Source organism: Seriola dumerili, unplaced genomic scaffold, assembly GCF_002260705.1.
Source record: "Seriola dumerili isolate Sdu_G_001 unplaced genomic scaffold, Sdu_1.0 BDQW01000621.1, whole genome shotgun sequence".
Lineage (NCBI taxonomy): Eukaryota > Metazoa > Chordata > Actinopteri > Carangiformes > Carangidae > Seriola > Seriola dumerili.
This window is the reverse complement of record NW_019174876.1, coordinates 231,555-258,324: the sequence shown is the minus strand read 5'-3', so window position 1 is coordinate 258,324 and position 26,770 is coordinate 231,555. Positions and strand designations below refer to the sequence as shown.

Genomic DNA, 26,770 nt, shown 5'->3' with positions numbered 1-26,770 from the left:
TCAGCCAATCATTGTGACTCAGGTCAGTGAGTGAGATACACATTAGGGGAGAGATGACATCGGACAAATAAGTGGGAAAAGTTGTTCAATTTTTAAGATGTGTTGAAATTGTTCATTATAAATGGTTGAGACTGTTGGTTAACAACTGGAGTTAACCATACAAAAAAAATGAAAAGTTTATTTCATTTTGTGAAACTAAGCACTTTATTACAATTTTTGTAGTTATGTAGTTATTACTTATTACAGGTGTTGTTTCCCTTGAAATGATAAAAGAACATATAGTTATTATTATACAGAGAAGGTATAGTGTGTAATTGCTGCTGTGCACTGACCCCACACCTAAGTTCTGGACCTTTGCTTGAGGAAATTTTGTCTAACTTGACCTCTTTGAATTCTAATTGAACACCCCTGGTATACACACACACTCCAAGCTAAAGACACACCAGTTTTCTCACTCTCACACACATCTGTGTGTGCATACACACTCACAGACTAGCCTCCTTTCAAATCTCTGAGATGAAGAGTAGCACATTATGCTTCACTGCATGTTCAGAAGTCACAGTGACAGACAGGCTCAAAAAATACAAGAAGCCAAGTCAAAGAGGAAGTCTCTGATTCCAGAAAGAAGAAAACCAGAGGTAAGTAGTATGGAAATGAGCACGTAGGCTTCAACATATCATACTCTTGTGAATGCTGGCTATAACAGCACAAACACTGAATCTCTGCCTTCAAAAAGGCAGTGGACTGTAAAGACAAGTCGCCCACTGACCTCCAGATATAAAACATCACTTTTTTCAATATGGGGGAGTAGAGATATGCATACAGGTGCATACAGAACAGCTAAAGGCTTACTTATCTCAGTGCCTGGGGAGCTAAGGTTTATGAGCAACCTTCTACACCTTCTTTCCTTATGCTATGAGTTTCAATCAGCATTACATTTGCAGATTACCTTTTCTCATCTTTCCTGAAGTCAGATGTTTTATTCTGCGCAAATGCAGAAATGCAAACATTTTCACCCTATAGTTTTCAATGTGTGTGGGGTAGCACAACTGTAAAATAAAACTGGTGAAAATCTTCTCAGTATCGTAGAGGTGATGCTGCAGCAATCAGAATTTTTGAGCGGTGCTTATTAATTGCCTCATAACTGGGTCAAACTGCACTTTCTGCCAGAGGATTGCTTGTTCCTAAATTAAACTGTTCCCAGTGATAAATAAAAGAGAGCGCAACACAGTAAACATGTCACTGTATGACTCATTTCTATTGTATGCTGATGAATCATTATCACTAACTGTGGTCCACATTTCAACTGTCAAATCTTTGTATTGTTTAAAAGGGAAACAGGCCACTTGGAAATCAAACACCTTAGACGTAACAAAATAAATAACACCACCAGCACATACATGCAAGTCCCTGCACTACCAGCAGCTCACAATGGGTTGATTAAATGTGACTATAACTATGTAATCAGCTTCCATTCAAATCATACGGAGAAGCTAGCAAAACTGGCAAGAAATTTTGCTGGCCGCCATTATCCATTCAAGGTGAGCATGAAGAAGTGAGTCAGAGACTCAAAATTGTAAGCTAAAAAAAGGAATGTATAAGACAGCTGCCAGATTCAGGCAAACAGAGAAAACTGTTTCCAAATAATTGTATTTTATTTCCTCTCATTTCAGGCTGCTTAAGTCAAATTATCCAAAAAGGCAGTAAATATATGCCATTTAAATGTCTCTCTCATCATTATTTTTTAAAATTCTTCTAGCATTCTAATGTGAACAAAACTTATCTATAATGCACAATTATCTTGCAACCAATGTGGGCATCGCAGCTTGAAAGTTGACAGCTCCTGTTGGTTACTAACTATCACCACAGTCCACTCCTTGTAACATTCATTCCCCATATTTTAGGAAGCTGACAGGCCAAATTTAGCTCAGCATCGCGTGATGACAGTACATCCTGTGGAAGCTCAACTGTGTACATGAATTTGTCTGTGTTCATGTACACGTGAAAGTGTGTGTTTGTCTTCTGTTTTGAGAGCACAAACATTGCACATACAAACAAGCTGACACACACAGCTGTACTCTGAGAGCTGACAGCGAATGCTAAGACAGTGGTCCCTGACAACTTCCCTAAAATCCACTCTGCCCCGGTGTTAATGCTGGGCCAGGGACAGAGGCTCGATCTTTATCTTAATCACCGGCTTCCTGGCTTTTCCCCCCATTCAATACACACACAAGCTCTAGCACCAGCTATCCGAAATTTTACAATGAGGGACAAGACAGACAGACAGACAGACAAACAGACAGACAGACAGACAGACAGACAGACAGACAGACAGACAGACAGACAGACAGACAAAGCATGAGAGTAGATTAAAAATGTCAATGTGGGTTTCCTTGCTTGCTTAAGTGTCACGCGCTCACACACAACAGGGAGAATCCTGAGATGATTCTTCCAGTCGTTCCCTGCTTGCTGCGTGCCAACTGGAGTCTAATGGAGGAAATGGATCACATAGACAGACTCCCTTCCCTAGCAGCAAGGGCAGCAACAACATAGTGCAGCCAAGAAGCCATATTTGAATGGCGGCAAGAGATGGACTCATCCCCTCGTACATCTCATGTCATTCACCTTTGAGGAACTCCAGATTCCATCCAGTGAACGAAAGTGAGGGAAACACCCTGTTCTTGTTCAATTTCAGTAAATCATACACCAGCTCTTACTGCAAAGTAGAAAGAGGGGGAACTACACCAACTGTCGGCTCCCTGCAGTGTTCGGAATAACAGCTCTCAAAAACCAAGACTGCTCTCTTTTACAAGCTTGGCAGCAAACTCTGTGGGGACACGACGACACACCGCCTACCAGCAAATTCAAACCACAATGTTTTTATTAATTTAAGCATCAAAGAGCAACTGTCCCAGATAAATGTTCCAGACTTAAGGAAGATCCCCAAAAAAGCGTTTCAGAGAAATTAGAAGGTGGCATTTAAATGCAGTGTGGGATGACTAAACTGGGGATGAATACAATCAAAATCCTGCAGTGTGTGTGTGTGTGTGTGTGTGTAAGACCACCCTACGCAAATTCTAATCTACTGCTGTGACAAGAGGGGATACCAGTGAGGGTGGCAAGCTATAACAGTCACTCCTCTGTGACACCAATCTAGGAAAAGCTTAACTTTGGTGGAAGAAAAAACCTGTCAAATTTTATATTATTGTGACGAACAAATCAAGAAGAAAAACTGACTGGTTTGCATAAGCAGAACCCATAGTGTAATATTTTTATGAATAAAATTTGCATCTGAGAAGAGTTTTAAATAAAGGGGCAGAGACTTGTGACTGAAACAGAAAAATGCAAAGAAATGAAGCGACAGCCTCTGCAGGGCCACGTTGGCAATAGATAAAAGTGTTAGACAACAAAGTGATTAGCCTTGGTTGGAGGTTAAGCATAAAGCAATTTACTAGCAAGTCAGAAAAGAATTTACTTTGAAATCCATAATTATGCAACTGAATTTTAATTAAAATGTTATTCTGAAGTAAAAACCCTGATTGATACAGAGCCATCGTTTTAATCTAATTTGCATGGGTCACACTTATGGTGGCCAGCAGGGATGAAAGCTGGGAAACAGCAACAAGGCTACAGACTGCAAATGAAGATGCATTCAAACAGATTATTATTATTATTATCATTTTTATAGAAATTATGAAACATAACCATATTTCCAACTATAGATCCCTTATCTCCTTTAGATCCTAGCTATTGGTTTTACCAATTCAACTTCTGTCTTACAGGGGAAAAAAACACATGCAAACTATGAGACCACAGAGCAGACAGAGTGAAACTGGACTACGGCTGGTATGCAATGTTAGGTCTAAATGCACACGGTCTCAGACGCATAAATCAAGTGTGGCCACAACCAAACACACATGTTTAGTTGCAATGAATGCACTAGTCTAAATGTTGCCTTAGCATCACTGATCATCACTGTGTGAGCAGCAATTCTGGTCGCGCTCTGCCATATGAACCCCAATGGCTCTCTCCCTTCATATACACACACACACGCACACACACACTGCTATCCTTATCCTTTCTCTCTAGTGAAGGACAGACAGAGGATGTGTCTATGATCAGGAAAGACTCACATTTCCTCTGTGAGGTTTCACATTCCTGGGATTCCGTCTGAAGACCACTGCAGCCCATTTAAAACCATTCCCCATATGGAGGGGTGAAAAAAAGAAACCCAGGGCAAATGAGTAGGAAGGACGGCTGGGTAGGTCTTTGAGCTTTGAGAGTTCTTTTTAGTATTAATCTACCCTCGTAAGTAAATGACCTTGTTGTTCACTTGCTGCACATTATGCTGAATGAGAAGACACTTCATTCACATAATGTCATCTAACCTTCCAAAAACCATATCATGACAGAACACCTGTCATTAATCTATGCTGTAGGAATTCAAAACTATACTGCACTGATGTGAGTCTTAAAAACAAAAACAATAGTGGTCTATCACCAAATACAGATAGACACGTCAACAGAATCAGACAACTGTAGGTTCTTACACATCAGCTGAACACCATCAGATTCATCATTTGATGTGGTTACCACCAGAAGACGGTGAGGGTGAAAGGTTTGAAATCTGGTTCCTGCGTACATCCATCACTGCAGGTAAAATCTAAAACAATACACATGCCATTTCTTTCATAATAAGACAATAGCTCCTCAGAGCAAACCAGAAAACGTTTGCCTCGTTGGAAAATGCAAATGAATTGCTTGGAATATTACTTTAAGGAACACCACATAATATAGTGGTATGTCTCTTCTGTGCTTTGCCACTGTTTTTCTTCATAGACCACAATTAGACGAGTCTTAATGACAGATGATCACACATAGTAGTGTTTTAATGACGGTATGAATAAACAGGTGATGTAAAAGATATCCACAAACTATGCTGAAAAACTACAGGAATCCATTAACGTTATCACAGACTTCCTGATACCAAAGTTAAGTATTTAGATCTGACATTACTTTTGGAGGAAGCCCATCCAAAGTCAATACAGGCTACAAATAACGTTAGCCAGCTGGGTTATTAACCTTCAACATAAACAGTTACAGTAGGTTACAGCTAATTTTTGCTAACGAACAAGGTTCATTGACTGCGTTTCAGTGCTCCTTAGGGTTTTAGCGTGAGTCACATTCAGTTACAATCAAACAATTGAAGTGTGATAAAAACAATGAACATAAGGTATAATATGAATTGAAATGTTTATTATAGTCGCCAGTGTCCTGCTGTACCATCAGCATATGTAAACCTGGTTGGCTAGCAGGCTAACTTGCTAACGTTTCGAGCGGCGCAGGAGGGGGTTTAAATTCGCTTACCTGTCAACCGCAGCTTTACTGGGCCATTTCTCCTAACTCCTTGATTAGACATTCCCCTTTGTGTTCCAGCTTGATGAAAATTCACAAAAAGTCTCTAATTCATGTGTCAGCGTATGATTTTTTCAAAAGGGTATCTCCCAAAACAATCCCTCTGCTAGCTTGGGGTTAGCTTGTAGTATCACCATAGCAAATCACGCTGACTGATGCAACATAATGGTATCATAATCATATCGCTGGAATAACACTCTCGTCTTGAGCCCCGTTCACGTAAAAATGTCAAATAACTATGTTCCCAAATGTCGTTCATGCCGCGAGCCACGGGTACTGATACAAGTCAGGTGAACGGTTTGCCCTCCATCCAGACAAGCGCCTACTCTGCCCGGGCAGCTCAGACTGAAGTTGGTGGTGATGATTGTAAAGGCTATGCTCCTAGACAGACAGACAAGCTCAGGGACATTAGATATGAGAGCACATCCGCTACCGTCATTCAAAATAAAAGCAGGATTGAACAATGCATTAGCTCCACTAAACTTACGCAAGAGGGCCACCTGAAAGTACAATAACTATCTTTCAGAAACTAACACGGCACCCTCTATTCCGTTGTAAATATTGGAAAAAGACAAATTCACCTTTAAATCCAATAATAGGTCCGGTCATTATATTTCCCTACGCATATGATAAAGTAGCGAAAACTGACAGACAGTTTTGTTGTAGTCTCAGGTATTGTAAAGTTACATACCAGCAAACCAAAATAATGGGCACATAATTTAAATCATTTTTTACTTTTTACTACGATTGCTGTGGCACGTATGGTCTACATTTATTTTGAAGGTACGGTCGTCCATTTCCGGGCTTCATTTGAGTATCTTTATGTAGATTATTTGGACATGAACAAGCCGACTAATTCACGTGAATACTGCTGGAACATGGTCAAGTGGTCTCAATTTTTAATGAACTTTCATCAGTATTAAGTATACACATGGGATTATCACTAATCAATGAAAATTGAATCAGTTATGGCCAGGATAAAGGCAGAGGAGAGTAATTTTAGAAGTCTATTACATGCCCTCCAATGTGAAAAGTCACTGCTATACATTATACAGCCACCATGGGCAAAAAACATTAAACACAGAAAAAAAACTCATTAATTATGACAAGGCTATTTCAAACTTATTCAACCAATGAGCCCCTATAGACATTATGCCATTTTTCCTGAGGGTAGATAAATATAGGTCTGAGGAACGTGACTTAAAATTAAGTCTCAGGGTCTGGTTCTCCTCCTCTCTGAGCTATCTACTGAGATATTCAGTGGACACATTAAAATTGTTAGATTTCAGGCATAAAATAGTTTACATGTAAAACAGGATCATTATATGCTGTAAACTAACAAGCAAATAGAATAAGCAGTGTCACCTAGTGGTGACATTGACTCATCTCTCATTCCCTATTTCCCACTGGTTCTTCACACCTCAACTCTGTCACATATTTTCAACAAATGAATCAAGCCCGGTTTCCCTATTCATAGCCTGCTTATATTTGAAACACATATCAAGAAAAAAACACTGTATGCATGAATAAAATTTATTTACAAATATTTTTCAAAACGGAACAGATATTTTTGTTTGTACTGTTATGTACAAGGATGAAATGTCTAAAAAAATTACAAAAATATAAAACAAAAGTAAGAATTTTCAGTTTTTTATATGTTACAAAGAGCAAACTGGACGTGTTAAAACTGGAAAGTGCTCTGGTCTTTGGAAATCTGGAAGGTATAGCTGTCTGCTGTAGCCTCAGGAACCACAGACTCATCATCTTCATTCTGAAAGACAAGAGGGACAGGAGGATAAGGGCATTAGAGGATTAACCAAGTCTTGGCATGTTTTGGGGATGGTTTCATGGACATGGATTAGGATAGATTCTGTGGACAATTTCTGTTAGCCAAGAAAGAATCTGTTGTGAACTGATTCATATTAAAATACAGATCTTTGAAAGCAAAAGAAGTTTTATTTTGATAGATTTTGGTCAGGCCAGGAAATGCAAAACTTTAATTACAAATTAGGTAATTAGGTAGACTTGTAGAAACCAGCCAACAACTAGCTTAGGCTACCATATGTTGCACCGCACCTCACATTTATTCTACAGCAATAGTAAGTAGAGAACGGTAATCACACAAATAACCTCTGCCACCCTGCTGGAGCTGCCAGAATGAGTCATACAATTAACAGTGAAGTTGTGCTTCTTCTGCCAGGACATAACACACATTTTTACAAAAATAAAGATTCACAGATACACAAGAAAATCAACTCTAAACACCTCAAGTGAAACCATTGTGGTCATTCAAAAATGTAAAATCAATAGAGATCAGACAAATGTCATTAGTAACACTTACCTCTTCAGAGAAAAATCTGTCTATAATGTTTAGAGAGGATTTGTAGACTGCTTCGTTGTCATGGGACTGCAGTGCTTCAATCTTGTCCAAACCACCCAACTCCTCAATCATTAGGCACAGTTTCTCAATCTCACCAGCTTTAAATGCCATCTGTGGGGAAAGGGAAAAGAAATCTGTAAGAATAATAGTTTCCTCACACAATAAATGAACCTGTGTCCTGTGACCATCCATTTTAATCCATGAATGTCAAGAATCAACCTGCGTCATTTAATCTATAATGTGAGATTAAATTCAGCAGGGCTACATGTTTCCTAATCTCAAAAACCCACGGTGTTAATCTCAAATTCCCTGAGATCTAAAATCAAATATCTGCTGACAGAAGAGTGTGTAAGGTTACGGTTCAAGACTAACATCTCTTTAAAATGTTCTTCATTGCAGTTATAGGCATTAATATAACATTAGTCTGTTTTGCATGGCATTTTCTTTCACTTAGAAAAACATTTTCACAGTTGTATTTCAAGTTCTAAAGAAAAGAAAAAAAGGCCTGTGTCATGTTTTATTAATTTTACTTCAAATCCACTATAATAGTTCAAGTTTCACCACACACCTAATGTCTAAACGTTATATTAATCCTACACAAAATAAGAGTTTCCTGGACAGAATACGATGGAATAGTTGTGCTTCGTAATTGGTTTGTTCTTCATGTCATACATTACAAGTGAACCTGAAGTTGGATATAAAATGCGTCTACTCTTATCTTGTAGAAATAAAGAATAACATCTAGTGATTTAGTTAACATCTGTTCTGTGTGTTAAATGTTATGCGTTATGTGATTGCTGACTCTTTTTATTGCAAATCAATTTTACCTACAGGCACAAATAAAGTAACCTAATCTAACCTACAGTCCACAAGTTGTGCTGAGGTGAATGACCTGCCAACAAGTTTCTAAAACATGTTTTTCTGTTGTTTACTGTAATTGATAGCTTTTTTTGTGTGTGGTTTTCTTACTTTGCGCTGTGAATCTGCCTTTGCAACTGCAACTAATAATTTAATCTTCACTGTGATACATTAAGTATAACTTCATCAAATATAAATTGCATGTTAATTTTTTTAATATTCTGAGATGAATAGTTAGGCGCTACAGTTTGCCTCAGAGGTCACTGCCAATGGCAGACAAGTTGGGGGGCAAAATCTACAGGACACATAGCAAAGAGTGTTAACTGCAGCATTTTGATATCCCATGAAGACACATTTTCTGTGAGCAACTCCAATGCAAAGGGAGCAGTATAGATGAAAATGGGACTTCTGTGGCTTCTTTTAAATCCTGACAATGTACCTGTAAAATATTGTAGATTGCATCCAGGATGACCAAGATGATCTTGCATTCTTTAGCTGTCAGTAGGTTGAGCAGAGGCCCCAGCACATTGCAGTGGACGAGGTAGGCCACTTGGGCCACTGTTCCACCGCTGGTGTAATTGGTGACAGCCCACACTGCCTCCTTCTGGGTCTTGTAGTCTGCCTAAACAAAAAATAAATCTGATGTTTTAGTTTGTAAATCCCTTGAATGTAAATAGTGGTAGTTGCTGTCAAGTCAAGCATTAAAGATACTAGGAATGCTGCCACTATTGTGTTTGACAAAGACAACAGTCTTAGAACTGGAGCTGGAGCCCAGATGCTGCCTTACGGCTGTTTATTGTTGAATGAGGGTAAGATGGATGGGTAAAAGGCAGAGGACAACCATCCTTACACTGATCAATAAAATATAAAAATATAACTAGACCTATTATGAATTAATCTTATTTGGACTCGTGCAACAAGCCAAAAATATTTTCTGTCTGCTTTTGTGTCCCAACCTGTTGGAGGATCTCCACTAGGATGGGTATCAGTCCTGCATTGATAACCTCCTGAATCTGGGTGTCTTTGCCAGCAGTGATGTTGGACACTGTCCAGGCTGCTTCTTTCTGGATGTTGGGCTTTTGGTGACGTAGGAGGCCAGGTAACATCGCCAGGGCACCTGCATTCAGAACACACTGGGTCTGCTCATCTGTCCCAGTCACAATGTTGCCAAGTGACCGCAGGGCTGGAGTCTGGGAGGAAAAGGAGAAGTAGTCACATCTTCCGTTCACATCTGACTGCACGCATGACTTGAGACACTGTAACAGTAATCTGCCCAACACTCAGCCTAAACTTGACAGAAAGATTTTCAAGGAGTGCAGGATTGACCAAACTCTTAATAAGACTAAATTCATATTAGGGATTAAATGATTATGTAAGATTCAAGTAATGAGAACAGATGTTCAAAAAAGAACTAGAGAGAAATTGGTTTTCTTCAACTTTATGATGAGGGTGAATTGGACAGGTTTAAAGTTGAAGATACAGGAGGATGGGTAAAAAAAAAGAGGAGGCTTGAGTGGACTGTGAGGAATGTCTTGAAGTGAGATGATATTTATGAGCATATAATGAGCACTTCTGGACCTGATGGAACAAGCTATTATATTAAAGGAGCCCTATGACTTTCATCAAACAAGCAAATAAGCAAATAAGCGCATTTCTCAAATGGTCAAACTGTTCCTTTAAGATAAACTCCAGATTTTAAACTCAAAGTTAAGCTCTCTCGATTCCATTTCTGCCATCATAAGTTACTTCTGATCAATTAATCTCCTTTGAATATTTAACTGTTGTCTTAAATGAATAAGAGCACTTTAGACAGTGTACTAATTGCACTTTCAAATGTCAGAAATTACACTAACTTTTGAGTTTAACAAACGCTATAGCCCATACCACAATAGAGAGCTCCCCACAGGCAAGAAGCTGTACCAGACGGGGCACCAGACCAGCCTGCACGACCACCTCTATCCTCTCATTGACGCCATCTGTAAGATAGGACACAGCCCAACAGGTGTCGGCTAGGATCTCCCTGTCGTCATGGTGCAGGAGGCGCACCAGGGCTGGAAGTAGCTGCTGCACCGCCGTCAAAGGAGGGGCTGGGTTCTTGTTCCGACACAGGTTGGACAGCGTCCAGGTGACATTGCGCAGGTAGCCAGACTGGTATGGTGATTTAAGAGTCAAGTGTTATTTGTGAACATGATAGTTGTTTGAGTAACAGAGTATACCACAACACTAACAAGACTCAAATTTATTCAGAGTCCTCTCTATAAAGAGAGACACCTACAAGCAGAATAAATTCAGGGCCTCAGGATTTTTTTCAAGCCATGAAACCAGTCAATGACTTGAATAAAAAAGTCTTTACTAATGAGTTCAATTTAAATAAATGCTCAGACCAAATTTTACAGTGGGAGCTATTGTGCAATTTATACATTTTTGATAACTGCAGTAAAAAACTGTACGGTTCAAATTTCAAAGGTCCCTAAGCAACAAAAAAAAATGCTCTGCAGTGTGAAAAAGGGTTCTTAACTGGTCATAAGCTTTTCAACAGGAATGAATAACTTAACACCACATGCAGATAAAAAAAAAAAATATATATATTTATTTGTGTGTGTATGTATGTATAGGCAGCTTATTGCACTTCCTCTTTTTGCAATAATCCATTTAGTGTCAAAAGTCAGTCAACAGTAATTACAATATCCTTATTTTATTAATACCAAATTACAATTTGAGATCATACATTTTTTTAAATGTTCATTTCCTTGCTGCAATTTAGGGATTTTTTTGAGGAACTGATCAGATCAGGAGTGCACAGCTCTAAATACAAGTGCAGCTGCAAACAAAATACACAGAAGAGGAATTAGGATCTGATTCTAATGTGTTAGGGAATACATACTGTATATCCACATGTTATAAATGCACTCCTGACCACACTAAAGGGCAGTCAAGTAAATTCTGTAGTGTAAGAATTAGATGACAAATCTATAACCAGCTGGGTCTAGTTGATTTGCCTACAACAAACAAGTCTGTAAATGTTTTTAAATCTGTACTGGAGGCCATGTTACCCAATGACATCTTCCAAATCTTCCTGAAAATAAATATTTGACCAGGGAGGAGCAAAAATGCCTGATACATATTTTGATGCCATGTTTGCAATATATCTTGTCTGTATCTGGATAGAACATACAAGTTCTTAACAAGGCTGTACTGCCATGTAACATAAATGCGCCTCTTAAACCCAGCAGTGCAGTCATGTTTATAAAAGGAAACTCACAGGAAACACAGACAGGTCAGGGGCTGCCAGCAGGGCCAGGAGTGGCTGGAGTCCACCATGTTTGATCACTAGGTCTCTGTAGTTGGATCCATCACCTGGGTCCAGAAAAAAGACATTTTCAGTCATCTCCAGTCAGCAGTGTATTCACTGAACAGAAAAAGAGTACATCACAACAAAATGTTTCATGTCATGAAAATTGCTGATGGTTTCTGTATGTGGTTACCATGAAAGATGAATCATTTGGTAGAGAATTTCAAAGGAAGCCCTTCATTTAAAAAGAGCCTTCTGCATGTTATTCTGTTATCCTAATATGCCAGGACTGTTTTTCACGATGCAGGCTCCATAGCTTCCTTACTATCGTGCATCAATCACTTTTGGACAATGAACTTAACGTGTCAACATCACTTTAGAGTTTTATGGCACAACCTTTTACATTAATTAATTCAGTATGACAGCCTGTGGAGACAAACAACTTCTGCAGACAAAAGAAGGGATGCATAATTGCACACAAATCCTTGCGTTACGTATTTCTAGGCAAAAAAGGTTAACAATATAACAGTGGAGGATCTAGTAATGGAGCAACAGAAGCAAAAAAAAAAAAATGAATTCTCAACCACAAAGATAACCTACAGTACCTGCAATGTTACCCAAGGCCCAAATGGCCTGCTCGCTTATGTGTGGGTGGGGTGATGCCACCAGGCTGATGAAGGCTGGGATGGCCCCTCCTTCCACGACAGCAGTGGTCTGGTCTGATGTACCTGAGGCGATGTTGGTCAGAGCCCAAGCTGCCTCAAACTGGATGGGAGGACATTCAGACAATGCCAAAAAACTAACAAACCTTGGGATGAGGCTGGCAGCAATTATGCTGTCAATTGGTGGGTGCTTTTCTCTGGAGAGGAGCTTTCTATACATCGAGAAAAACAACAAACATAGTGGAGGGGTTAATCAGTGGAAGGTGACTTCAGGGAAAGAGAAAGTAAAGTTGTAGCATTGTTCAATGTCATTAAAGGAATAAATAGCAATAAATATACAACATCGTGTTTAACAGGTTTGGGAATCTACAAATTGACTTCTTACTCAACAGAAAAAGAACAAGTGTCCCCAAAAATAATATGTTTGAAACCTAAGAGAATTTGAACAAATGATGGACACCAGGGCTTTGGTTGTCTGTTCTTTAGAATACCACAGTTATAATATAAGATGGAACTAGTTTATTATAGTAACACACTAAAACTCTTCAGTCAAATTATTATTCAAAATAACTTTACCTGGCTGCCTGAGTGGCCTGGAGCTGATGATCAAGGTTCTGGCTGTTCACACCTCCTACAATCTCCTCCACAGACCAGTGCTGAGGAGGCTATGGAAACAGAAACAGAAACAGAAGAGGATTACTTATCTGGCAAGTGAACATGGGTCAAACAAGCAGTTAAAAACAACTCGCAGCATTTACTGGAACATGTTTAGGTATGGGTTACAGGATCAGGACAATGCAAATCAACTGTGAAAAAGGAAGCTGCTCAGACTTTCAGTTATGTTACGCATACTCAAAGCCTTTATAAATTAAGAAGAATCACCTTCACATTGCTATCATTAGGTATACACTTAAATTTGCCTCAAGTTTCTCATTGACCTTTGGCCATTGTGTGCAAACAGAGAACACTTTCATATTATCAACCTTTAAGATTCAATTTAACTAGACTTTCTCTTGAGGTAGTGTCAGGCGCTGACATGGAGGGTGATGTAGGTGATTCATAGCCAATAATCAAATACTTCAGACATGACAGGTGCGTCCGGTTTACTGTACCCCGCCAAACCAGAGTGTGAACGAGGCAGTCGAACCGCCCAGGGGCTCATCAGTCACAGACTACCTGTGCGTTCGGATCCTTCTCTTGCAGAGGAGAGGTCGGCTCGTCCAGAAGACTCTGGACATTTCTCCTCTTCAGGATCTGATCATCTTTCTTTGCTTTTCGGAGCTCCACATTGACTTCCGCTCTCCTGCGCCTTAGCTCCTGAAAATGTCGACACCCATAAAAGTTTTACATATCTGTATATTGAACACAAGATTGAGGACGATTACCAACATAATTCGTGCTGTAGTTTATGCTAGTCGTTACTGGCAGGGCTTACATTGGCGTCTTTCCCTTTGTTTTTGAACTGGTTGAGCCGAGCTCCGTTGTCGCTGCCAGCTGACATTCCTGACCGTTGAGCAAGACAAACGGTTCCACTAACGTTATACACGCTCCCTGTGGAAAGACGGGAATTTAACGATCAAACGTTCGTACCAACGGCTGCTTACACTAGCGTCGTTAACTCAGGTTAATCATCAGAGCCAGCAAGAAATTAAGTGTCCGCTTGTCTTGAAGCCAAGCCGGTTATCTAACACCATGTGGCCCATTGCACACGGAGCCTGTCTGGTAAACCAACACCCAAAAAACCCCGCTGAAATTCACAGAAATAAAGATAATACACCCATAATACAATCAAATTAGAAGCAAATACAATGAATTGAATGGTTAAAGTAATAATACATTGTCTAATTGTATATTTTGACATAGAACATGTGCGCCCGGCTTACCTTAAAAGATTTCTCCCAGGCTATTTTTTCTTACAATAGGCGTGACGTCAGATGTATACCGCCCTGTTTCGCTTCTGATTTCTCATTGGACAGTTTGCCTACAAGCTCCTCCCTGTCACCTTCGGTTGGAAAAAATGCATCAAACAACAAAACCGTTGACAAAGGCAACCGGGGTCAGTATCGCGAGATAAAACGGTCACAGTTCCTCAATGTGGACCATTGTGGGTATTTCCTTTACTTAACGAAGTGGATATTCGAGTTCAGATGCTAAAATGAAGGTCAAATCGTTAGTTTCCATCACTTGTCTTATTTTGATAATGGGTATTTTTCGCAAACAGTGGCGTAATGACCCAGTGGCCTAATGGATAAGGCATCAGCCTCCGGAGCTGGGGATTGTGGGTTCGAGTCCCATCTGGGTCGTCTTTAGTTTCCTTTTCAGGGCTCTTCTAGAAGTACCTTTACACAGCGAGCAGAATGGTGGGATACAGCATTGTCTTGCTAATCACATACACCGGTAATTGGTCTATTCTCCATTAATAGTCTCCCTTTGTAACCAGGTGATTGTGACTAGAGTTTGTCTGTTCAGCAATTAATCAACTATCAGCTATCAATTCCAACAATGGTGAAATATGTAAAATGTGAGAGGAGAAAAGGGTGGGGATCAGGAACAGCTGTATAAAACAAGGACAGTCAATTTAAAATAAATATGCACAGTTGCAGCATCATACTGGGAATGCTCAGCTCTTCAGTCCAGAAGTGGACAGCAACATATTACAACATGAAGGTCTGGTTTGATAAATGTAATGGTGTCCTCATTCTGACCACTGGAGGGGAAGAAGATTCATACACTCCATCACTCCATCATATACAACCATCACCCCCATTCGGCATCAGGGCGCTAATAACATTGTTTATGCTGTCAAATAAGTGCCCATGGAAAGGTTCACTTGCACTGGTGCTGGCTCAGCTACCACGTCTATTGGTCCCTAACATGAGCTCATTCAAACCTACTCAAGAGGAGAACTATATACTGGTCTCACTACCTTCCACTTACCTACGTGTTTTGTAAGGGTGGTTTTTGAGCAGGTCCCAGTATTCCTCTGGCTCTGGCCACTCCACTGAAGCTGCTCTGTTGTCTGTGACAGAAGCCCTAAAAGCAGCTAGACCTGCAGCTCATTCCTCAGTTCTTATCTCGCTGGTCCTATCAGCAGCATTTGATACAGTGAACCACTGCATCCTGCTGTCGGGGTAAATCTTGGGTAAAGCGCTTTTTTTTGTTTTGAATCCCACCGGACACTCTTACAGTGTGTCATGGCAAAGACAAACGTCTTTACTCCATCCCCTCCCCACAAGAGTGGCCCAAGGATCGGTACTGACACCTCTTCTCCAGTGGAAAAGGGGCTTAAGACTTAACTCCTCATCATCCCAGCATATCGGTCTCCCCATCATGATATCAATAAATAATTGATTTAAAAAAAATCTCAATTTACATGCTTCCCTATCTTCAGATGACAAATTCAAAACTTAAATTTAAAATCTATGAAAAAATAAATCTGAAACGTAAACAAAAGAAAATACCTTATAACTGCTAGAAAAATAGGGAAATAGCAAAACAGCATGAGTGGAAATAAGCACTGAGCTTATCCTGCCATAAATGCATGAAAACACTGCCCTGTGCAATCACATTCTACAAGCATCACAGGCAAGATGCATCATGTTTTGTACGCTGCTTCTCTATATAAATCAGGAAGATGGTAAAAATGCCAAATATAATGTCATTACCACTAATTAAATTATTCAACTGATCTAAAGAAACATTAGAACGATTAAGGTAATTTACAAAATAAATCACGATAAATCTCATCTTACAAGATCTATTATCATTATTATTATTATTATTATTATTAGGCTAGTATTATTATAAATACTGGACCACGATGCAAATAGCAATATTCAGTTATACTTGTATATTTACTGATTGTATGTTCATGCTCAGAAAAAAACACAAAACAGTGACAACTAGAAAACAACAAACACAATCGCCTGAAGTTTATTTCTGTTCTTTTTCAGTTTGGTCAAGTGTATATACACTGAAGTGATTTTGACAAATTTTAATGTTGCAGTTCCTCACTGTGGCCACCAGAGGGAAGTAAAGTCTGACAAATTTAAATACATTCAGGTCAACAGTCACATCCACCTAAAGCATCGAGATAACCTCAACCATAACCTGAAATAGTGAGTATTTTTATATGATCCATTGAAATTTCAAACGTACTTAAGTATTTAAGCATCGATAAATTAAATATGAACATTATTTTGGACATCACATATTAGAAGGTAAACCTAGTTCCCTTTAACATAAAATCCTACTCAGTAAACAGCAGATAATATCTACACAGAGACACATTTCTCCTCTTATATTGTAAACAACCATTTATGAATGAAAGGAGTGTCATGTCAAAGAATTTATTTCTGTGTTTGGGACGTCCCACCACCTCCCTTTCCCTCTCATTGCAGAGTGGGCCGTATAAAAATCCCAGGAATCCCAGCTCTGTACCAGACCTTAAAGTGTGTCCTCACTGAACATCCAGGATGACAGGGATTATTCTGTTTCTCTTGTTTCTAGGGTTTCCACTTCACAAAACAGAAGAGCGTGTTGTTAACGGTGAGTGTATTTGTTTTTGTCACTCAGGATAGTTGAGATTTGTAGTGACATTTTTATATTTTGATCAGAAATGGTTTTCTTACACATTCTTTCTTGTTGCTTTAATGAGATTAATAATGCAATTTAATAATTTCAGGATTCGCCACTGTTGTAGTTTGTTTGCTTTTAAATTCTTTAGCTTTGGATGTAACAGTTGTATAGCATTGGTCAATATATATATATAGGTCACTATTATTCTAAAACATCTAAAAAAAAACCTATAAAATTTTAACAATCTTAGGTGGCACTAAATTAGATAATTTGATAACATGCTAAGTGAGTAAGAGTTGACATCATCTTATAATTCTGATGAATAGGAAGATTTGTATGACTATTTGAATTTAAAAAGTAATATCTTGGATGTAGATTCCTATCAATTCAATGAGTTTAAATATTTTTCATATCTTATCATTTGAACTAAGGTAAGAAATAACCAAAGTAAGTTTTTAAGGAATGTCCAGAGTTACCATGTTGGCTACATTAAATTAACCCACTGTTGTAATCTATTGTGGGAATAAAGGGGTTTATGGGGTAAAATACAAAATCAAATTGTGTAAATTGAGTGCAAATGTTTTGTCTGTTTAAACCTCAGAGCTGTACAGTCTGATAGAAAAGGGTCAGAGCAGCTTTGTGGATCCAGCCCCGGGCAACCAGAGCAGGCTGGTGGTGAAAGAGCCCTCCCTGCCCATCAATGAGCTTCTAGAGAAAGGCAGCAAGACCGGCGAGTCCAAATTCGCCCTCCATCCTCTGCCCTCAGCTGTGTGGCCCAAGCACAGCGACCTGGCCCCCATCCCTCGACACCACGCTCCCCACAACAAGAGCAAGAAGGGCCCCAAGAGCGACCGTCTGCTGGAGCACAACAGCGAGAAAACCAGAGGAGAAGTTGTCGGTCTGCTTCCCAAAGCCCCGCTGACAGGAGCTACAGCCGCTGCCACTAACCGCACCGTGCAGAAGACCAACCAGGACACCCAGCCCAACATCAGTCCTCCTCAGCAGAGCGAAGCAGAGGGACACCCCAACTCCAGACCCAGGGGCCCACCCCACTCACAGCCTCAGGCTCAGCCGCACCAACCGGCGCCCTCTCCGCGGAGAGATCAGCCCAACCGCCGGCTGGACCCCGAGGAAAACCGGCCGGGGAAGTCCAGTCTCTATCAGTCAGGCATCGGCGCAGCGACCCGAAACAACAGCCGCCCGCCGGTCGTCTTCAACCGGCGCTCCTCCAGCCTGATTTACCAGTTCGACATCCTGAGGCGAGGTATACAAGGATTTGTTGTACCCCGACCTTGAAATCTGACCTCTGTATTAATATTGATTTATTCACATATTCAGGATCTTTATGCTTGAGCAGTATCGCCTTGCAAAGTCCCTGTTGGGATACAAGATTTATTGTTGGGATTACATATTACAAAAGATTGAAATTATGCAAGAGTTTATCCAGCTGGGAAAATCTTTGCTATGCTTTCTATGCTTTATATAGATAGTATTTATCACCAGGAATAATCTGTGCAATCTGACCTGTGATATTCAGTATTACACAATCACAATGACAAATGCCTTTCACCAAATACAACATTTTTATATTAGTTACAGAGTGAAAAAAAACTGCAGTTTTACTTAACTTTTGCTCATATAAAATGGAGCCTATTTCCAGTAGGCTAGAGCTGGGCCTTATTGTAATGTTTGGGGCAAAAAGCATGCAAAGTGGATTTCACCTCAAAACTACACTTTCCAAAATTCTTTTGAACAAAAAAGAAACCTTTGTTGCAAGTCGTTCCCTTGTCTCTGTCTTCCCACGTTTCCTGTCACTGCCTCCTGCCCAATAAAGGCTTAAAAAAAAGCCCCCAAACCATTTGAAATAAAGCCACATCTGATACTTTTTTGGAAGTAAGTCAGGCAAGTAAGATCATACTTATCAGCAAACATATAGAGTTCACCGAGTTCACACACTAAGTTAAAGAGCCATAATGACAGTGATGGTTTTTCCTCATCCAACGTCCCCCGCCACTAATTATATCCCCTTCCCTCAAATCTGGCTGTCATCATGTTGCCTTGTGTGTGGGTGGCTGTAATGATACTGATGCAAAGCAAGTGAGACCGGTCTGATATTGTACTTAAGATGGAAAATATAGGACTGATGCGATCCCATCACATATATCCCACCTCCTCCAGTCCCCTGCTGAGGAATGTGATGCCTGGGTTTTGTAATGGCAACCTTGTCCCTTTCTAATGACGCTGGAATGAGAGTCTGGCTCCGAACTGGCACGGCAGATAGTCCCTCTCTTTTCTTCTTCTCATCCCTCCATCCTGACCTCTGCTTGTCTTCTCCTCAACAGAGTCTGACTTCACACATGATGCCTTCTGCATGAGTGAGTGCAGGAAGGAGAAGGAGGAGAAAGAGTATTACTGCTACAGTGAGTTTGGTACGTACCCACTGAGAGACAAAGATAGACTCTTAAGCACATTAAAATACCCCGAATCCCCAGAATGGTGATGTATTAATCTCCAGCATGTTAACATGGTTTTCATGTCCCTTAAACAGCTGTCAATGGGATAGTGCACGACATTGAGGTGTTGCGCAAAGGAATACGGCTCATTACGCTGATGGTAAGCAGTGATGGTTTCTACAAAATGAGTCGTCTCTACGTGACCCCAGACAGCTTCTTCTTCAAAGTTCGCCTTCTGGTCCTGGACACGTACAAGTGCAGCAAACCCTGCCCTGACATCAAACTTGGTGAGTGCAACACAGTAAAAGCCTCATAAAACAATCTGCCTTCAGTTTAGAGTTGCCAGTTTGAACTAAATAAAAGTCTAGCCACTGTCTGAAGGATTGTTGTTCAAGCTGAGGTCTGATAATAAGCTGTAATATCCTGATAATATCCTAATACCTTTTAACTGATACTGGATTAATATTATTTTTTAGTATTTTTAGTTGTTAATTTCTCTGGTTTTGTCAATGTGATTTAAGATGAAAGTTATTTATTATGGGACATTTGCTGAGTTTGATCATTGATATTACACATAAGTACATTTCGTAAGTCCCACAATGTTTAGAAGTCTGTAAGTTCCCACCAAAGCTTCCCTTTGTGAGATGTGGGAATTCAGTTTTCCTGAGATCAGCAGAAACAGTAACAACTACTTGTTTAGTGCAAACATGAAAATTGCTTGACTGTGCACATTTTTCCCCCTGGTGCTTCAACAGTCCCTCTGTTTGTTCCTAAGGGACCAGATACATTATAATGGGTCAGATCTACCACCGGAGGCGCCACCTTCCCAATGACCTCCTGAACCTGCTGAGCGGTAAACTGAAGCCCGGAGACGGACTCCTGCGAAGCAACAACTATGTCAAGAGGTTCAACAAACGGAGACACCAGAAAGCCCTGGAGGCCGCCCGCTCCAGGTGTCGGTGAACCAGAGATAAGACAATTGCCCCCTTCTGCAGGGGAAGAGACATTGCAGCTTATGGGAACTGATCATAACTAACCGCTCAGTGTTGTGCGAGAGAGAGGACATTTTGCAGAAGGCACGGATTTATTTTTCATATGGACTGCTACGATGTACCATAATGTAACAAAATTAGTTTATAGAATGGGTATATTTTCTCATTTTGGCATCGTGTGGGCATTTCTTGGTTTTATTCATGTGTATTTAACAACCTAATATTTGTCCTGAGAAAGAAACAATGTCATATCAGGTCCAGCCTTTTTACTCCCACTATAATCCAAGCACGAAAATGAACACACATATAAGACAAAACTTATCTTCCATACGAACATATTGGTTTTCCAATAATAATCATAATCACAGTTGCTCTCTTTTAGGAACCTTGGATCTTCTCATACAAATTCAACATTTAAATCTCCCTTTAATTAATGCTTCTTAATTGATATGAATGCAAAATGTTGTATTGCACTGAATAGTATCGTTTTGTATCACCCAGTCCCGTGCATGTTGTCCCTGTGGTTGTTACTGGTACGCAGGAAATGCACTATTATTGTTACAAGGTCCAAAGGGAGGGAATGAAGGGCCTGAAAAAGCAGCAGCAAACCCCAGTGGAGGAGGAGGAGAGAGGAAAGAGGAGAGGGTGGGGGGTGGGGGTGGGAGTGGGGTGGGGGGTGGGGGTGGCAGGACCTTTGCTTGTCATGAAGGCGGCTTATTTTTCTAGCTTTAATTATGTGTCCACGATGAAATGTCTTGCCCGAGTAGACTGGGACATCAAACAAGGCCATGCTGAATGAGGAAGGGGTGTGTTGTTGTAGGGACTAAGCCGTAAGTCTAATCACAGGAATCTGATCCTCTCCGCACCTGGACACATGACCTGGAAAAGTGCCTCCATCACAGCTCCTCTTTGGGATAGCTCTTGTTTTCTTGCTTACACACAAACACGCACTCCTTTGGGAAGGCCAGAGCTCAAAAGGGGGGTGGGGGGTGGGGGGTTAAAAGGGGTAAGTGTTTAGGGCAGGATCAGAGAAAGAGGCGGGCAGTGGTGAGATGGAGGAGGAATAAAAACAGTTATGTAAAATGATGCAGGGAGGGGATTGAGGCAGGAGAAGGGGTGTTGGGTCTGTCTTTGTGAAGAAGCAACTTATTTAATCAGAAATCCCTGGCTTGATTGTAGTACGACCCTGAGCTCATGCTTCTTATGAAGGGGAAAAGATTTGCACTGAATGCTTACTTGCTTTACAATACACAAACCCAATAAAAATGTGCATTTGTTTTGTACTCCACGACCCAGTGAGGAACTTATTTGTCTTTATACTAACCCTCCACTCATGCTATCACATACATCTGCCCACTGACTGAAACATTGATCCTCATTACCATCCCCAGTGATTGCACGAGAAGGATCCCCTAAAGTAAGACACTCTAATTAAAGTTTAACAACCATGGTCTCCGTCTGGCCTCCCGGAAGATAGACCGACTTGGGAACTTGGACGTTGAAGCAGGCAGGGCTGAGCCTCTTTTCTCCCCCTCTGTCCGTCTGTCAGCTCGAGCCGGTCAGTTCCCAGGCTCGATGAAGCCTCTATCTGGGATCAGCGCTGGAGGGAACAGATGCAGGCGGGCAGGAAACAGGAGCCTGCTCCACATCTTGGCTACTATCGCAGCGGGAGGACATTCCTCATCGCAGAGGATGTAAAGGAGCAGGAGGGGAGGGAGGAGGGGGGAGGTGGGAATATCTCCAAGTTGTTTCCTGTGTGATAGCCCCCAAGCCACGAGAGGGGAAGAGACGAGGGTGGTGGACTGAAACCACTCTGGGCTTGTGGTCATCTGCGGTGCTTGCAGTGTCTATGTGACCCTCTGGATTCATTCAGCAGTTAGAGTGGGGAGTTAACAGGGGGAGGTGGGGGAGAAGGGTGTGAGAGGAGAGAGAAAGGTCAACCTTAGAGGTGGCCCTTGTGTGTCATGTTGGTAATTTGATCACAGGGAGAGTTTGTATGAGTTTGTATGGGGGTCATGACCTTATCCTTCAGCGCTCACGAGCAGCCACGTCAAAGCACTTCTCCCTGAAAGCTCAAGCCAATTGGCTTTGCAGCCCCATGTCTTTGCTTGGTCGGTAGTCCTGCTTTGTTGCTGTGCAGTCCTCTCCTGGTGTTTGACTCAAATAACTTCTCAAAAAAAAATGAAATTAAAAATTTTATGAAATAAAAACTGTTGAATGGCAATGGAAATGTCTGAATAAACCTAATTGTTTTCAACATATTTACTTTTAAGATATGTAAAGTAACCTATTCGGTTTGCCGTGTATGTGCTTCCCTGACTAGAGCTGGGGATGTTGCAGTTCATGGTCAACATCTTAACCCATAAGCCACAGGGACGACTGTTATGCAGATAATACTCAGTTAGACATCTCGTTTAAACTACGTAATGTGGCAAAATTATCTAGTTTACACAGCTGCCTAAAGTCTATAAAAATGGAAGGCACGGACTCTTCACCAACATGTACAATGTTTGATTCGTTCTCTTTTAGTTTTTTCCAGCTGAGGAACATTACTAGACGCATGACCAGACTCTTGCTTTTATTTCATCATATCTCGTCAATTATGACTCCCTCTTCCATCCACAATGCTGCTACTTTTAACCTGGACATCTAAAAGGTCTTGTGACACATATTTTTCTGTATCCCACTAAAATCAAGATCCAGTTCAGGATTCTTATGATACCTTTCATGGCTCTGCAGTTTTTTTGCTTATTTCTATTTATGTTGTTTTTATTTTTCTTAAGTCTGTATTTTATACTTGTTGCTATATACATATATATATATATTTATATGTATGTATATATATATTTTTTTTTAAATCATGAAGCACTTTGTGACGTCTGCTCTTGAAAGGTGTGATGTAAATACATCCCTTTACAATGTGAGAATGCAAGAATTGTATAACAATAGAGTGCACAGTAAGATAAACCGGTGTTTCTGTAATGGGCAGGGGCAACCAAAGAAAACACAAATCTTTTCAAAACTGGTGTCAAAAACATTACTTTATTATCTAGGATGAAATGTCCTATCAAGTACAAAAGAGAATCTCTTCAGAGTTGCCACAATCTGTTAAAAACATAGAGTAATTTTTATCTGTAGTTTCGTTGCTTCAACATTACTCAAAAAACTGAGAACTTTTCATTGATATGAATAAATAATACAAGAAATGCAATGTCAATATAGAAGTTATGCTGAACTGGTTGGTTTCTTACAAAAAAAATGAAAAAAACTCTTTACAAGAGTTACTGTGTCACTCTACCCCATTCAAAACCTTTATGCTCACAATATGCAGCACTTTTAATATCAAGGGCAATTTCACCTAAATGTAGAGTTCACTTCAATTAAAGAGAAAAAATAGACAGTTAAAATATACAGGCGGGCTTAGTTTGCTGGTTCAAAGAGTGAAAAATAAAAGTTTCTACTGCTCTAAAAATCTTTCATTTCTACATATTTGGACAGCAATAATATACAATAGAGATTACAAACAGTGGATGAAACACATCATCATCAGATTACAAAGAGACAGATATTTGTGTGAAAGACACACAAACACAAAAAAGAAGACAGAAGCCACATTATCTCTCAACTCTGATACACAGAGAAATAAAAATAAAAAAAACTTTATGATTGAAACGGAAACGTTTGCTTAATTTGAAATTGTTTTTCACATCAACTTAGAGACAGCTGTAACTGTGTCTTAATACTGCTCCCCTCCTACAAAAATGATAATCACACATTACAAAAATGTTCCCAAATATGCTAAAAATGCAGCTATAAAATTTTCATACAAACCCCACGGTACAAAGACTCCCCAGTCCCCACTCAAAGTTTACTCCCAGACATGCTGCCACAAACCGCAACATAACTGAGTTGATGCTGAGTGGAAAAGTCCATTATCCAATTACTTAACCATGCTTTGAGGGCGAGTTGAGAGACATATGTGAGCCAACCTGTCAACTTCAATGAAATATGCTGGAAGAAGTGGCTGATAGATAAGGGAGGGGGGACATAGTGACTCAGCCACTGACAGAAAAGGACACAGAGCTTTGAGGAGACAGTGTATGGAGGGAGGTACAGTACATGTGGGTTAATCAAGCCTTGTACAAGGTTCAGCCTCCCTGAAGGCCTAACAGACCCTTGTCATCGCAGCTCGTCCTTGACCTCCTTCTAAAAGGTCACGTTTAAAAGGAGCTCAGGACAAGTTAACATTCTTCACTTGCATTTCAGAAAAGCACAAAATGAGAAAAGGTCAGAATAAGGGCGGGGTGTGGTGGGTGGGATGGCCTGTTCTGGGTGTTTCCTTCTGGAAGTTCAGGTGAAGGTAACACAGCCCTCAGACAAAATGATTTGAATTACTTGAGCGAGTGCTGTCTACACCGATATATGGTGATTTTTAATCTGACAAAAACTTTGTCTCTTGACTATTTTTCTTTTTTAAAATCAAGCTTCTATGATAAATGGAGCATCTCAGCATGAGGCTACTGTAATAGGGAATGTAAATGAAATGTACCATTGACAGACATATTCTATGTGGCTGGTTCAGGCTTTGAACACACCTGAGGGTAAAGCAATAGTGTGGTCAGAACAGCTGGGTCCAGCGGAGTTAGGTGTGAAACATGGAAGGTGACACTGCATATTCATCCAAGATGAGCTGAATAAAGTGGCTGACTGTTTTCAGTGGGCTTACTTTTTCGGGTGAATGGAAAGGAGCTACGAATAGTCCTACAGCACCAATAAAATGCTGCTTACAGACATGCTGTTTGTTAAATATGAGAAGAATGAACTCAAGGTACTGTACATGGATGTGAAGTGTGCAGATCCTGCATATTTACCCCGACGTTAAGCATGGACAGGGCGTTTCTGTGCACTCTCGTAGCTGTTTTCATTTGTAGCAGTGACCAAGCTTAAATGGGATGTTTGTATCATGAAAACGTGAGAGGATGACATTAAAGTTGAACCTCTGGGTGGGAAGAACAAAGCTGACACTTTGCTATATAGGATACAGAAAAAATAGTGATCAGTTACAGAGTGAACACAGCTCTTTAACAGTATGGTGCTGCCGTGAGATCAAACTGCCACTGCACATCCAACCAGCCAACTTATAAATCTTATCTGCCATCTTTCTTCCCCATCCGGATCTTCCCTCTCACCGAGGGGCTGCACTGGTAGGAACGGCTGGCTGGGATGAAGCAGGCTGCCAAACAGGGTCGGCGATCACCCTGCCCCTGGTCTGAAGGTGTGACTTCTCTGTCATTAGGTCCCACTGACGCTTTGGACGAAAAGAGGGCTTTTGAATTCACTTCTTTCCCCCTCAGCAGTGCAATGGAGGTGTTGGAGGCTGGGCTCTGTGACACCAGTGCGAGCTGATTTTCAGCTGGGAGTTCAGGTGCAGCCTGACTGGGACCACAGGGCTTAATCATTCAGATGAAACCACAAGCCTTGTCTTTTTGACACTTGGTTTTTTAGGAGGGAGCTAAGAGGCTGCTGATTGTAGTTTGTTGTTATGAGACCTACAGAGACGGGCAAAGAGAGGAGGAAGAAACAGTTGGAAAACTTCTTTTCGTTTCCTTTTTTATTAAAAGCTTTACAATATGACAAAAATATGCACTAAGGGAAATACAAAAAAACAAAAACAAACAAAACAAAAACATGTATTGGATGCCAGTGGGTCAGACACTTTGACATAGACCAAGCAGCCATGTTGGTGAAATGTTAACGAAGTGTATGATGTGATGTTGGCCCAACAGTGTATATACAAGGGCTTTTTGTTGTGAACTGGAGACTGCCAAGCTTGCCATATTTAGAACAGGAAAGCTAAACTAGATTTTCTCCAATCTATTTTTACAGTTCCTACCATTATTTCCTTTAGAGCATAAAAATAGTCCTTCACAAAAAGATAGAATATGCACATAAAATAACATTATACATGGGTACAGCCAATAAAAAGAAACTAATAAATGTTGCATGCTTTCTTAAAATTCTCGGCTAAGAAATGAGGTAAAAATGTTCTGCTGCAGCATGTTATGACCAATACAATAAACAACAGTTCTGTCAAATTAAAAGATAAGTTATGTGTGTGTCTGTGTGTGATGAACTTAAGA

At 40.4% G+C, this 26,770-nt stretch overlaps 4 protein-coding genes and 1 non-coding gene across 5 annotated transcripts in view; 2 read left to right on the top strand and 3 right to left on the bottom strand.

Moving 5' to 3' along the window:
• The window catches only part of LOC111236290 (E3 ubiquitin-protein ligase SMURF2-like), a 65,956-nt gene extending 60,260 nt beyond the window's left edge, over nt 1-5,696 (bottom strand). The window contains exon 1 of the mRNA XM_022764968.1: nt 5,368-5,696. Coding sequence (XP_022620689.1) covers nt 5,368-5,419 — 52 coding nt within the window. The 5' untranslated portion in view covers nt 5,420-5,696. The remainder of the gene's footprint in view (nt 1-5,367) is intronic.
• Nucleotides 5,697-7,009: 1,313 nt separating this feature from the next.
• Nucleotides 7,010-14,542, bottom strand: kpna2 (karyopherin subunit alpha 2). Its single transcript, XM_022764969.1, has 11 exons — nt 14,491-14,542; nt 14,043-14,158; nt 13,784-13,924; nt 13,184-13,272; nt 12,551-12,819; nt 11,916-12,010; nt 10,538-10,801; nt 9,610-9,843; nt 9,093-9,275; nt 7,757-7,906; nt 7,010-7,186 (listed from the first exon to the last, which is right to left on the bottom strand). The coding sequence occupies exons 2-11, from the start codon at nt 14,106-14,108 to the stop codon at nt 7,097-7,099; spliced, it is 1,581 nt and encodes a 526-aa protein (XP_022620690.1). The 5' UTR covers nt 14,109-14,158; nt 14,491-14,542; the 3' UTR covers nt 7,010-7,096.
• Nucleotides 14,543-14,837: 295 nt separating this feature from the next.
• On the top strand, nt 14,838-14,910 carry trnar-ccg. Its single transcript has one exon. It is a non-coding gene; the product is annotated as a tRNA-Arg (tRNA).
• Nucleotides 14,911-18,433: 3,523 nt separating this feature from the next.
• On the top strand, nt 18,434-20,657 carry cunh17orf58 (chromosome unknown C17orf58 homolog). Its single transcript, XM_022765067.1, has 4 exons — nt 18,434-18,449; nt 19,528-19,614; nt 19,734-19,925; nt 20,414-20,657. The coding sequence occupies exons 2-4, from the start codon at nt 19,557-19,559 to the stop codon at nt 20,599-20,601; spliced, it is 438 nt and encodes a 145-aa protein (XP_022620788.1). The 5' UTR covers nt 18,434-18,449; nt 19,528-19,556; the 3' UTR covers nt 20,602-20,657.
• Nucleotides 20,658-23,665: 3,008 nt separating this feature from the next.
• Nucleotides 23,666-26,770, bottom strand: part of bptf (bromodomain PHD finger transcription factor) — a 43,422-nt gene continuing 40,317 nt past the window's right edge. The window contains exon 36 of the mRNA XM_022764977.1: nt 23,666-26,179. Within this exon, the coding sequence (XP_022620698.1) occupies nt 26,143-26,179 (37 nt within the window). The 3' untranslated portion in view covers nt 23,666-26,142. The remainder of the gene's footprint in view (nt 26,180-26,770) is intronic.

What these genes read in the sequence shown, in the direction of transcription:
- cunh17orf58 (XM_022765067.1), top strand. Translation starts at nt 19,557, where the DNA reads ATGAGTGAGTGCAGGAAGGAGAAGGAGGAGAAAGAGTATTACTGCTAC. An exon ending in TTACTGCTACAGTGAGTTTG is followed by an intron (nt 19,615 to 19,733) that starts GTACGTACCCAC and finishes TCCCTTAAACAG; the next exon opens with CTGTCAATGGGATAGTGCAC. An exon ending in CTGCCCTGACATCAAACTTG is followed by an intron (nt 19,926 to 20,413) that starts GTGAGTGCAACA and finishes TTTGTTCCTAAG; the next exon opens with GGACCAGATACATTATAATG.
- kpna2 (XM_022764969.1), bottom strand. Translation starts at nt 14,108, where the DNA reads ATGTCAGCTGGCAGCGACAACGGAGCTCGGCTCAACCAGTTCAAAAAC. An exon ending in AGAAGGATCCGAACGCACAG is followed by an intron (nt 13,273 to 13,783) that starts GTAGTCTGTGAC and finishes CTGTTTCCATAG; the next exon opens with CCTCCTCAGCACTGGTCTGT. An exon ending in GTGGGGAGCTCTCTATTGTG is followed by an intron (nt 9,844 to 10,537) that starts GTATGGGCTATA and finishes TTTTCCTCCCAG; the next exon opens with ACTCCAGCCCTGCGGTCACT.